This window comes from Rhinolophus ferrumequinum, chromosome 19 (assembly GCF_004115265.2).
Source record: "Rhinolophus ferrumequinum isolate MPI-CBG mRhiFer1 chromosome 19, mRhiFer1_v1.p, whole genome shotgun sequence".
NCBI lineage: Eukaryota > Metazoa > Chordata > Mammalia > Chiroptera > Rhinolophidae > Rhinolophus > Rhinolophus ferrumequinum.
Genome location: NC_046302.1, coordinates 3,230,698 through 3,244,494, shown reverse-complemented (window position 1 = coordinate 3,244,494; position 13,797 = coordinate 3,230,698). Strand labels below are relative to the sequence as shown.

Below are 13,797 nucleotides of genomic sequence, written 5' to 3'. Positions count from 1 at the left end.
ATGCCCATCGATAGATGACTGCATTAAGAAACTGTGGTACATTTATACAATGGAGTATTACGCAGCCATAAAGAAGAAAGAAATCTTACCATTTGCAACAACATGGATGGATCTGGAGAACATTATGTTAAGTGAAATAAGTCAGACAGAGAAAGACAAATACCATATGATCTCACTTATATGTGGAATCTAAAGAAAAGAATAAGTGAATGAAACTAATCAGAAAGTTTTGGAGACGAAGAGGAAAAACTGAGGGTTGCTAGATGGGATGGCGGGGTGGGGATAAGGGGGAAGGTAAGGGGATTAGAAAACAGTTGGTAACCACAAGATGGCCACGGGGTTTTCAAAATTAGTTTGGGGAACGTAATCAATAATGTTGTAAAGATTTTGTAGAGTATCCGATGGACACTTGTCTCATTAGGGAGACCACCTGTGGGGACAGAGCCCCAGAGAGTAGTTTCCAGACTCTCGGCCTCACATTTCCATGTTGGCTCAGGTGCTGGCTCAGGTAGTAGATGGCCATCAGCTGTGGCTAGTTGGCCTTCAGCTGTAACCCTTGAGCCATTAGCCACTAATATAACTGCCGCAGCTGCGCTGGGGAGTGGAGTCGAGGAGAGTCGGTCGGTTGGCAGGCAGAAAAGCGGACAGCAGGTCGCACGTCATATGAATCCAGCCTCCAGTGAGACTACAGTGGTATGACTCCCCTACCTATGGTTCCGTGGGTGTTCCTTTTTGGCCTCGCCATATCCTGCGTTCTTATGTGGGGAGCGGGACCAGAGACCCTGCATGACTCCCTGCATGACAAATGGCGCAGCGAGCAGGGTACGGTGTTGGCTGAAACTCTTTGAAGGGCGGTGGAGCAGTTTGTGCATATGAACACTCAGTCTCAGGAAGACCAGGAGGAGTAGCTGCCGGAGACCTGGACCCCTGTGGAGGGGTGGGAAGATGTGGATGGTTCCCCAACCAGCATAGACCAGAGAAAGTGAAGGTCATTGCGGCCCTGTGGGCTGGGAAGTGCTTGCTGAGGCAGCCTGGATGCAGGACTTGTAGTCCCAGGAGGAAACGTTTGCTGAGTCCTCCGTGGGAGATGAGGGTGAGGTCAAGGTCGTCCCTCACCCCCAGGACACCCATGGCGAATGACTATGGACTATGGGGAATTGCCCTCTATCCCTAATTTAATGGACTGCTTGACTGTTTGCTTGGGAACGTGCCACCATATTGTGGAACTGGCGGATGTTAGCTTTTGTGTCTTGACTGGCAACCGTCGAGAATATGTAAGCACCTTTACTGTGAGCCGCTGTTGTTCCAGCACGGTACCCAGATACAGTGGCAGTGCCCTGCGAGCCCTGGCAGAGTCCAGGAAGTCTGGCTGTGCCCAGAGTGGCAGCGCCCTGAGAACCCTGGCTGAGTCCAGAAGTCTGGCTGTGCCCAGAGCGAGTGGCAGTGCCGAGAACCCTGGCTGAGCCCAGGAAGTCTAGCTGTGCCCAGAGAGAGTGGCAGTGCCCTGAAAGCCTTGGCTGAGTCCAGGAAGTCTGGCTGTGCCCAGAGAGAATGGCAGTGCCCTAAGAACCCTGATTGAGCCCAGGAAGTCTGGCTGTGCCCAGAGAGAATGGCGGTGCCCTGAGAGGCCCTGGCTGTGCCCAAGAAGTCAGGCTGTGCCCAGAGAGAGAGTGGCGGTGCCCTGAGAGGCTCTGGCTATGCCCGGGAAGTCTGGCTGTGCCCAGAGAGAGTGGCGGTGCCCTAAGAGGCCCTGGCTGTGTCCAGGAAGTTGGGCTGTGCCCAGAGTGGCGGTGCCCTGCGAGGCCCTTGCTGTCTCCAGGAAGTCGGGCTGTACCCAGAGAGTGTGGTGGTACCCTGAGAGGCCCTGGCTGTGTCCAGGAAGTTGGGTTGTGCCCAGAGAGTGGCGGTGCCCTGAGAGGCCCTGGTGCCTAGGGAGGCTGGTGGCACTCTAAGAAGCCCAGGAAGTCTGGCTGTGCCCAAAAGGACTGGTGGTGCCTTGAGAAACCCTGGCTGTGCCCTGAGGACCTGGCTGTGTCCAGGATATTGCATTCACCTCCAGGCTCCTAACACAGGGCCCCTCGGGGAAGACACCTGTCGCGTAGATTGTGAGGTGAGACCTTGTAGGAGTGGAGTGTGGGGACAGAGCCCCAGAGAGCAGTTTCCAGGCTCTCGGCCTCACGTGGAAAGGTGCTGGGTCGGGTAGTAGATGGCCGTCAGCTGTAACCCTTGAGCCATTGGCCACTAATATAACTGCCACGGGTGCACTGGGGAGTGGAGTCAAGGGGAGTCGAGGAGAGTCGGTCGGTTGGCAGGCAGAAAAGCGGACAGCAGGTCGCACGTCGTGTGAATCCAGCCTCCAGTGAAACTACAGTGGTATGACTCCCCTACCTATGGCTCCATGGTGTTCCTTTTTGGCCTCACCATATCCTGCGTTCTTATGTGGGGAGTGGGACCGGAGGCCCTGCATGACTCCCTGCATGACACCACCTCAGGGATGATGTAGATGCCTGATCACTGCATTGTACACCTGAAGCTGAAGCCGAACAATAATGAATATCAACTACAAGTTTATATGTATATATTTACAAGAAGCAGAGTACAGCATTAGGAACAGATTCAGAGGAAATGTAATGGCTCTGTGTGATGTCAGAGGGATGGGGGAAGGGGGTTCACACAGTGTGAGGGATATAAATGATAAACGTCTAAGTATTACTTTGTCTTGTGCACCTGAAACTAAAAAAAAAAAGATTAAAAAAATGTATATATTTAAGCATAATTGTTAGAAATTTGATAGGCTACTTTATTTTATATCTAAATCTGAATTATCCACAGCCACCTATACTCACAAGCAAACTAATCTGAGTCTATTTTCTCAAACTGGCCAGCTTATTCCCCATAGGAGAAAGTGACTAAAATTTCTCTATATAAAATATTTTGAGAGTATATTTCACCTTATTTACAAGTAGGAGGAACAATGATGAGCAAATCTAAGCTTTATTCTTAGACTTTTATTTCTTGGCCATTTACCCACCTTTCCTAGAAAACAGCAAACATCCTGGCAACCAACCCAATGAGTCTCCAGCTGAGGCCCACTTCAATGACCAGCCTCAGAAGCTAGAAGTTTCATGATAGTCTTACTAACAAGCCCAAAGAGTTGTAAAGCATCAGACCTGGAGTACACAGACGGGCAAACCGATGGCGAACAGGGGGTGGGAGGTGGAAGGCTGTGGGCCGAGCACCAACGGCAAGACTCCTTCACCTGAAGGGTCGTCCTGGGGAGGCAACAGCACATATTTTATTAACCGAGCGTGGCAGCATTCTTTACCTCAGCCTGAGGAGTCCTGTCATCGTGATACGCAGTAAAACCAGTCCCACCCACTATATTCCAGGTAAGGCACCACCTGGACCCCGTTGAGGCCTGAGGACTCAGAACTAATTGGCCTCAGGGGCTGCTTTGCCCCTCCTCCTGGTCCTCATTCTTTCCCCTTGATCCCAGTCCAAGGCCCATTGGGCTCAGCTGAGCCTGAACCACCTGCCGTCTGGCTGCTCCTCCCTCGTAGGCCCACCTTCTGGAACTCTCCTGCATTCTCCCACACTCGTATACCTCCCCTCAGACCAAGTGCCAATTTCTCTCCCATGGGTTATTTCTGAACTCGGGTCGAGCCTTCCAGTGTCCCTCCCCGCATGGCCTCCCTGCTCTCCAGCGGCCTTCTCAGACCACACAAGTACACTCACCTCTGCCCTGGCCCCAGCCCTCAGGCAAGCTGAAGGGACCAAAGAGATCACAAGTCTTAGCAAGAGGGGGAGGCTGCCAGGCCCCTAATGGTCCAATTCGGAAAGGTACAATGCTTAACACGTCACCGTCTTCTACCTGCACATCCAGCCACGACCGCCCACAGCCCCACCACTCAACTCCTGGTGCCACTGCCACCACTGCCATCTCTCGTTCCTTCCACAGCCTCAAGAACCTTGTGTGTCAAGCACAGCACTATCCTTCCCATTTTATATACAATAAAACAGGGGTCCAGAGTGCTTGTCACTTCCCCAAGACTATACTAGCTAGTAAGGGAAAGATAAAGGATTAAACCCAGGTTTCTCTGCCTCAAAGCTGACATCTTTAATTGCATGTCTCTTAGAAGACAACCAACTACTCCTTTTTCAACTAGTTCCTATTCTGCCAGTGGTACCAGCATCCCCGCAGTTTCCATTTCAAAACCTCCAATCCTGCCTTCTCCACTTCTGACCAGCCAGCCTTAACCACGTTCAGAAGATTGGGCCAGGTCTCCCCTACCTCCACTGCCTCTGTCTTGGGAGAGTCTTTCATGTCCTTCCTGCTCCAAACCCCTGGCCCCAAACCTGGAAGGAAGGGACACGTTTCCCTGCTTATCTCTGCAGATAAGTGCCGCCCACGAAACCCTCACATCAGCTTCTCTGGTTTGCTATTAACAGCTTCGCTGGACCCATCTTTCAGGACCTCCCGAGCTCCACCCAGGCCATTCCCAGCTCTTTCACCCGTCAGAACCCTCCACACTCTTCACAGCCAGCATGGTCTTATCTCCTTCAGGAGCCTCTCCCATTACTACAGACCCCACGGACAGTACTACCCTCCTCCCCAATCAGAACAGCTCAGGACTCCAATGTCCCAGGATGTCTTTAACTGGACCTCCACAGCCACATGGTGCTCATTGGCCCCAGCGTGCCGAGGACACAGACGATGCTCAGTGATGAGGTGGTATGCAAGTGGGCAAGGTCAGAGGGACGTATCCTCAGCTTTCAAATCTCTTCACTCCTAAAGCCCAAATTATCTTCCTTCCCTATTCTGGCTCCTCAAAAATGAGACTGGAATAAAGCGATACACAAGAACTATGGAGGTGAATGTGTCCAACGAGTGTTCGTGGAGTGGCTGCAGACACCTGCTGGGTCCTGGGCACAGTCTAAGACGTGGCTGGTCCTGCCATTGAGGGGCTCAGTTTGATAGAGAAGAAAAAAAAAGCGACCATGTTTAACATATAAAGGGTACGTTGTCTGGTGTGCCGTAAGCAGTCCCCAGAGATGGGAGTGACCAGCGCTGCCTGACAAGGCCCCCTGACTCCTGCTGTGGAAAGAGAAGGTCCGGGAAGGGGCCAGCAGCGGTAAGAGCAAGCCGCACAAGGAGTCCACATGAGCAGAAGCAGGAGCGCAGTGCCTGTCGATGGCGATCCTCGGGCAGCCCAAAAGGATAACCGTACGGAGGCCAAGGCAGGCGTGAACATGTGTCTGTACCTCAGCAAGGTACGGAAGACAGACCATATGGGGGAAATCACACACAGAGAGCTCTGCAACTGACGTGTCAATCCTAGTGAAGACAAAAGCTTGGAGCTTGGACAAACGTAGTGCAACACATGGGAAGAAAGGAAAAGCTGGAGTTATGGAGAGACCATTAAGGATATAAAACAGGACTTGGGATGATTTAGAAGGAGGGTCGGGGAAAGGACATTCACGAAAGGAAGGAACACTGGAAGACATAAGGACTGAGGCCTTGCCCACAGCTCTCACCCAGTCACCCCTATGGCGTGTCTCCTCCCGGCTCAATGACTCTTACCTTCAGTAACTGGACCTGAACACACTGCAACCAGGCTGCTGAAGCTGGTCCTGGCAGACCTCCGCTGAGCACAAGGTTCCCACACAACCAACTGCTCTGGCTCGCATGCAAGTGAATAGGAATGACTTTGTTGTCTTTCATTCTCCTCTGAATTGACCCCAAGGCTCCTAAAATGAAACAAACCAATAATGCAATATACAGTGTACTGCTCAGGCCCTGCCTTCACAAAGGCCACACTCTGGGAGAGACAGCCTTCCCATTACATGTCACTCTGCACAGCCCTGCAGAATTAAAATTACTGAAAGGGAAGAGTCATGAGGTAAGAGGTGAAAAAAACAGGAGAAAGTTTAGCAAACTTATCATACGTGTCTTTTGGACAGAGGAATCAGACCCCAGTTGCCCGTTTCTTGAGTATAGAGACTCTTCCTTACCCTCCAACTCCAACAGCTCCAGGCACTCAGGAGATCTGAGACCACTGAGCACAACCAACCACGTGGAGCAGCATAATCACAGCAACGGAAGGAAGAATGAAAGCAGATCATCAAATCCTACCCTTGGGCACCTCAGCACATGGTAAATGGCTGCAAACTGCTTCAGACTGTTTCTGTCCAGCTTCCTTTTCAAAAATCATTTCTTTGGTTTCATAAAACTAGGCTTTTTAAAAAAATTAAGTACAAAGAAGAAAATAACAATCCTGACATCCAGAAAAGGTTTTTCTGACACTCACATGGTTTGTGAATAGTAGGAAACCCCGGAGACCAGTGGCCGAGGTTCAAATCCTGGCTGGCTCCAACACTGACTCTGCTACCTGACCTTGAACAAGTAACATAATCTTTAGCCTCAGTGTTCTCTACCTATAAAATGGGAACAAACAGTCCCTACCTCAAAGTTTTGTGAGTACTAAATAAATAAATATGTGACAAGAGTTTAGAACAGTGCTTTACTCATAGTAAGCACCATGGAATTTTAGGTGGTTATTGCTATGTCCAGACATCTCTGGACACATTTACACGAATGGCTTCATAAAGATGATTTTATAATGAATATCATTCAAGTTACTCTGAATGAAAGTATTCAAGTTTGAACTGAACTAAATGAAAAGCAACCAATGAAAATGAAGGACTTGCTAAATTTCTAGAAAATATTTCTTCAGGAAAATTTTTAACTGATCTAAAGAGTTAAAGAAAAAAGATTAAAAAAAAAGAGCAGCTAGATTCTTTGCTTAAGTTTTTTACACTCTAGTTTCTGTTTTAAACAGGAAGGTTCACTCTACTACACAGGGCAAGTTGTCTTTTGTTACAGCAGGTTTTACTTTAAGGTTTCAAAGCCACCTGAGCCCAAAGGTTCCAGCTCCAGAGCTGCACTACCTGCCTCTAGAAGCATCATGTCTGCTGCTTCCTGACCCCGCTCATCTCATTGGTGGTTGGATCTCACTCCAGTTGTTTCCCACATCACTCTCAAAAAGACCAGGTCTTACATTAATTTTTGCTCCAAAAGACGCATTAGAGCTGATGGTCCGGCTAGGTCTTATTTCCGGGGAAACACAGTAATTGCTCTATTGGCTTTCAGACAATACAGCATGAAGGGGACTAGGGTGAGGAAGCAAGGTGAGGTGCTAGGGCGTGAAATTCACTCATTCTTCTGTAACAGAAATTCTAGTCACTTCCTATTCTTCTGGAATGTGTATGCTATTCCACTCACCTCTAGAATTTTACCTGAATGTGCTGTTAGGCTTTGAAGTCTTTTATCACCCTAGCACATTTCCCTGTAATGAAAATACGTACATAAATTGAAATTTTATTTTAAAAATTTATTTAAATATACTTTCTAGGAGTTAAAATTCTTCATCTTAAAAATTGAGTTACCATTGCAATTATTAGTAATGTAAACCCAATTCAAATAACAAAACGCATTAAAACTTTGATAGACAGTTATGAAGTAGTAAAAGCAAAATTGTACTGAAGATGCATCAAGAAGAGGGCAACTGGCTGCTTGTTTCCAAGGCAGCTGATATGTCTGTGTGTATTACTTACTGCTAGAGTCAGACATGGTGAGCATATATTTTTGCCAATTAAAAAAAATATTTTTTAAAATAAAATGCTCATGTGCTTTAAATACAATTTCATTACAACTTTGCAGCTGCAGATTCATCTTATTCAGTTTAGGGTGTGCCACGAAGCCCAAGCAGCTTGGTCAGTCTTCACCATCAGGATGGCTGGCCACCATATGCTTATTTCTGATAAAAGGTCCAACTTCATTTTTTAATTCAAATAAACATATTGAAACATGTTTCAAGGAACATTATAAAAACCATTATGGAATGAATTAAAAGAAGACACCAAATAATGTCTTTTTAAGTTACTTTTAAAAGTGGGCAAGATTTAAATGACGCATATCTAATATTTATTACCTAGTTTTATAACATAAAAATAAGAGAAATCTGAGCCATTTCTCATTATTTATTTTATAATGACTCAATGCCAACTGTGTGGGTCATAGTCTAAGAGATATGATCAAAGCCTTGTATTCCTTCACTAAATGTGTGCTAGCATGTATGGTCTTTAACTATGAAGAAATTAAGTTAAAATCATGTGTACAAAATCACAAATAAATTCTACTAATTTTGCTATACACCATGATTGTTTCCTTTATACTTAATGAAAAACAAGAGCAAACACTGCTAAAAAACTAGTCAGTAACTAGAATATGATTGTTTTTGTTAAGAGGATGTAGAGGCATTAATTTTATAACAGGACATAAGACTGACTAAAACTAGAATATTTTATGACATATCATAAACTAAACTGTTTTAACTACTGTATTAGCACACACTTAACCTGAAGGAAATCATGGAAATTCTCTTTTCAGTCTGTATCTTTAACCTAGTATCTGAAAATCTCGTAATCCTGCAGACACCATAATTACATCGAAAAGAATCACTGCCACTGACTTGAAATGCGCTACCAGCAGCAGGTTATTTTTATTTCTGGTTAATAACTCACCCTAGGGATGAAATGTGAGTAACTGAATTCAGTTCTTCTGCTCATGCTCATATATATGAATGCTATTGTTTTCACGGGACTCTCTCCTTAAAAAGCAGTTCATTCCATGACAACAGCAAATTAGGGTTGGGAACGCTCAGTGAGGACTTACAGTGAAAACTGGTCCACGCCCCCACCCCCCGACCCCAGTGACCGACCCGACCCCAGTGACCGACCCCTCGTATACAGTGTATCTCAGTTCAGAACATGTCAGCATTCACCGCTAAAAAAAATCTCTGCATGAGAAAGGGCAAGCTGGCAACAGGGCTTCATGGCAGTTTTGATGCCTGTATTAATCTATACAAGATACCCGCTTCCCTAAAACCAGCATTCTGAAGTGTCCTGGGTTTGGTGCTCTGGAAAATTAGTTTATTATTATACACCCTATGTTGTGAAAGGAAAGGTGGACAGGAGAACCTGCAGAACTCCTGGGCTCAAATGTACTTTCCCAGGCAATTCACTTTTAGGTATGATTCCATATGGAAGATGACACTCTGACAGTTGATTCCTTTAAAACTATCCATGCCTGCCTCCCCTTTGAAAGTCTTCTGATACATCCAAGGTCCTGGAACCCAGGGTGAACACTGCCCGTCAGCACCTGTGAGAGGCTCCCAGGGAATAAAGCAGGGCCATGAGAGGAGGAACCTGACCCCACGGGCGCCAAGCGTCCACCTGCCCCACAGGCAGCCTCCAGTCTCCCTGCTCAAGAAATGAAAACACATTTACCTATTGGAGTCATTGGGGCAGAATATTATTACATGATCCCAAATGATACACCTTGCCATCTGGGAATGTGTCATCAACACATTTAAGATGGCTAAAACTTAATTATACACTTAATGAGTTAGTTAAGCAAGCCCATCTATCTATGGATGCTTGAAGACATGTTACGCAAACGCAGGGTTTCTACATGGAACTCCACGGTGACATTGCAGATGAGTTCTCACTAGTAAAAGATGCCATGGCACTAAATGCAACATGACCCAGGTAATAAGCCAATCACAAGACAAATCAAGAATTCCTTTCTCACAGTGGGAAATCCCCAAACCCCTGAAGAGCAAGGTAATCGTCATACTGAACTGAATTTTGCTTTAACATTCTTAACATCTACCCAAAACGCTGATTTGTGCTAGGTAACTTTAAGGAGTGGGGAGAGAAGTGTAAATCCCACCAGTGAGGAAGTTTCTGGTAAGTAGACCTAAAAGGATAATCCTATGGGCATTAAATAGCAAAGTGACCTGGACTATGCAGCCACATGACCCTGAGCTCCCAGACTCATCAATAGGACATTACCTCATAGAACCACTATGAGAACTGAGGCCAGCGGCACAGAGCCTGGCTCAGATGAAGTGCTGCAGACACCGCCTCCACCACTGTGAAGACCACCTGAAGATGCCCCTATGCTGACAGTAAGAATTCAGTGCCAACTCAAGTACTCATCACCCGCAGGGAGAGACGTGCTCTGAAGATGGTTCAGGCCTCAAGGGCACTCAGTAAGCCCTCCATCCTCCACACCACTGGCTCAAATGCCTCCCTTTCCCACATCTTGTATGTAGGGAGGTGTCCTGATAATTTTGGGGTTATGTGGGCTTTCCCACTGGGGTTCCTCATTGAACCACAGAACACAGCAAACTACCTGATTAGTATCCAAGGGACACTAGTCTTATTAGGAAGACCACTTCCTGGACGGTGTAGATGCCTGACCACTGCAGTGTACACCTGAAGCTGAAGCTGAATAATAATGAATGTCAACTATAATTTAATATATATAGTCATAGGATGTGGAGTACAGCATAGGGAATAGTGGAATTGTAACAGCTATATACGATGTCAAAGGGGTAGTAGATTGGGGGAGGAGGGTTATCACTTTGTGAGGGGTATAAATGTCTATTACATTGTTTTGTATACCTGTAATAAAAAACAAAAAAACTCAAAAACAAAACAAAACTATCTGAGTAACAATTTCCCCAATTCTCCTGAGGATGAGAGATCTGACTCATTACGTATTATGGATGGTGGAGGGCACTAGGGGTTACTTCTCTCAATTCCTAATGTGTTTAGTCCTACACAGCTACTGAACAGATGTACTATAAAAATATATTTATTCACAATGAAAAGTATTCATGTTAATAGCAAAAGGCAGATAAAAATGTGTGTATCATTTCTTCAAAATTAACAGGTGTAGTTTATACACATAGGAAAATGTTTAACATTAAAACATTAAAACATTGGTTTTCTCTGGGTGGTGGAGCTGCAGGGGAAAGTGCATAAAAAAATCCACCTTTATTTTTTCCAAAGAGTAAATGTGATCAGGACCATTTACAGAACACTGGTCCTTTGCTTAACGACTTGTGTGCCACAATCCAGCTATCCCTATTTGTCCTGCTGACCAGCTCTTCTGCAGGGCACTGGCCAGGCTTTCATCACCAACACTCCTCATCATTCCTGGTCATAGCACAGTGGTCTCCCCCGCACTGTTTCTTTTTCAAAGCCTGCATGGAGATTCTCACCACTAAGTTTTTCTTCAAGATGAACTTAAAACTGACAGGTGTTTTGCAGGGATTTTAAAAGAACTGAACAAAGATGTAAATTAACAAGAACTGAGTGTTTCCATCCAAAGTACACGGTAGGCCTTAAGGAGGACCTCATCCAGGCCCAGTGCACAGAGGGTGCGAAAAAAATGTATAACATATTTTAAGAAAGGAAAACTGTATTAAAATTGTAATACTCAATATATACAGATAACAAAAGATGAGTACAAATCACATTCACTTCTGCAGTTACAAGAGGTGCTCAAAGTGGTTCCCATCAGCGTCCAGACACTTCTGATGACGGCTAACTACTGCTTGAGCAACGTTGACCAGTGTCCACTTGTATACATGTTTTAGCACCCCCGGTATTTGCCACTGGTGACCACAAAATGCTTTATTACTTTGTCATTATGAGATCTATTTTTCATTATTGTTTTAATAGAAAAGCTACTAATGTGATATATGCAAAATATTCATTATGCAATTAGCTACCTCCGTATCCTTATTTCTAATTGTTTGAGTTGACTCCCTTGGGTTTTCTAAGCCTGATCATTGTCACTGATAATCACTTCCTCCTTTGTATCTGATCACCTATTTTTCTCTAAACTTTCTATTAAAATGTCCAATATTATTGCATTGTTGCTTTGGTTGCTTCTTCTTCTGACTATAAAGGGAACATATCTTCCCACTGAAAACGAGGCTGTTAGTCTAACTTGCTCTCCATTGTAGGGAAGTCTTTTTGGTTCCTAGTTGATTAAAGTTTGTAATTTTTAAAAATCAGCAGTGAGTTGAGACTTATCGGCTGCCTTTTTTTGGCACTGGGGAAGAGAATGTGGTTCTCCTCTGATCTTCTGATGTGGCAGATCATGTTGACAGCTGCCTAACCCCACCCACCCAAAACCCTGCAAAAGCCCTGATCACCTGAGTCCAAGTGCCAGTGTTTTTACTTAGAAGTTCAACATCCACTTCACTTGTTAAAGGTGAGTTTCCTTGTGTGTTGTGTTGCTGACAGGCTCAGTGAGGACTCTGGAGCCTGTCTGCCTGGGGTTCGACTCCTGTTCTGGTCAGCCACTAGCTATGTAGTCCCCATCAAGTTAATTTCTGTGCCTCAGGTTCCTCATCCAGAAAATGGGGTACTGGTACCTATATCTCATAGGGTTGCTGTGAGGCCTATAGGCACCAACAGATAGAAGGAGATCAGAACAATGCTGGATACAATGAGCTTTAATTAGTGGTCAGGTTTAGCACTGGGGTGTGCTACCTGAATAGCTTTTATTTGAATGTGTCCAGTGATCAACAATCTAGAAATGCTTCATAGTTCTTTCTACAAATACTAACTGCAAGTTCCCTGCGTTGGGTGCCGTGCCAATGGTGAGCCTTACCATGGAGCTTATGATGGCTAGTGTTTTTTAAGTGCAAATATGTATGTTTTTTTTCAGGGACATACAGACAAACCTATAATCAAAATGCAATGACGAAGGAGTACAGGGTATACTGGGAACCCTGAGGGGGCCACCGCCAAGAGGCCTGAGCAAGGTTGGGGATACTGTTAGCACCATAACAGTCACTGCCCTTGACAAACTGTCAGGCTCCCATCGGGACCTCAGGAACACTCTAAGTGCTGCACCCAGAGGGACACCGTGCAGACAACAGGATACAGCAGCGATGGTGCACTAAGGAGCAAATAGCCGGGTGGGAATAGCAGGAAGGTGCCATGACCTCTGAGTCCAGAAAAAGGGACAGCACCCAGCAATGACAACTGCTTCGGTGGCTACCCGGCAAGAACCTGAACCACAGGAGAGATGACCATGGTCGTAAAACTCCTACCAAAGCAGAGCACAAACAAAGGCCTGGTTTCCCTTCCTCGTCTCTCCACCTAATCTCCTGCCAATGCTCTCACTAGCCAACCCTGGCTGGGAGCCTGGGAAGGTGCCTCCAAGGACAGGAAAGTCAAATGGCACAGCCAGGAAGGGCAAATCTAACGAGCTACCCAGAAAGGCTAAACGGGAGCTCCAAGAGTGACAGAGAAAGTGGGGCAGGCTGCAGGACAGAGTGCATCCCCGGGCACCCTCTGCAGCTCAGGACCATCACAGCACATGTCTGGCAGGGGACAGCAGGACAGGCTCCAAGGCACAGTGAGGACAGGCCTACACAGAGTGGGGATTCTGCCCAAAGGCGCAGTGCCTAATTTTGTCAGCTGAGCTCCCAGGGCTGGGGACCTGAAACCACATACACACAAAGCCCTGCCACTGCTTTCTTGTTTTGCTCTAACAAAAACATTAAATGTACAGAAAGACATGTGATAAGCAAAACACATATTTCATTAAACCTATCATTGGGATTTTCATCAGCCCTGGGCTGAGTGTTTCACAAGGATCCTTGCATGTGACTCTCACAACCACCTAGAAGGACAGGTCCCCGTATTGTCCCTCTTTCAGAGAAGTATGCTGCAGCCAGAAGCTGGACAGTTGTCCCCTTAAGGCCACTGCAACCAGAGAAGCAGACCGCAGCCTCCATTCCTGACTCCAGAACTGGTACTCTGAATCCTCAGAGACTGCCACCTGACACTGTCACGAGTCATTTCATTCGACCTGCATGAACAGCATAGCTCTCTTTTATGTGGCAACGCCAAACATCCTTTTTG

At 46.1% G+C, this 13,797-nt stretch overlaps 1 protein-coding gene across 8 annotated transcripts in view; it reads right to left on the bottom strand.

Annotated features, from left to right (window-relative positions):
• The window catches only part of ZXDC (ZXD family zinc finger C), a 50,735-nt gene that overhangs the window by 8,808 nt on the left and 28,130 nt on the right, over positions 1 to 13,797 (bottom strand). For 3 of the 8 annotated variants that reach the window (XM_033087918.1, XM_033087920.1, XM_033087919.1), the window contains 2 exons: positions 5,582 to 5,748; positions 3,171 to 3,272 (listed from right to left, as the gene is read on the bottom strand). The exons of 2 other annotated variants lie outside the window; for them this stretch is intronic. In XM_033087918.1, coding sequence (XP_032943809.1) covers positions 3,171 to 3,272; positions 5,582 to 5,748 — 269 coding nt within the window. Of the gene's footprint in view, positions 1 to 2,679; positions 2,734 to 3,170; positions 3,273 to 5,581; positions 5,749 to 13,797 lie in introns of those variants that run through there. 3 more of the 8 variants (XM_033087921.1, XM_033087922.1, XM_033087925.1) reach the window with 3 other exon arrangements.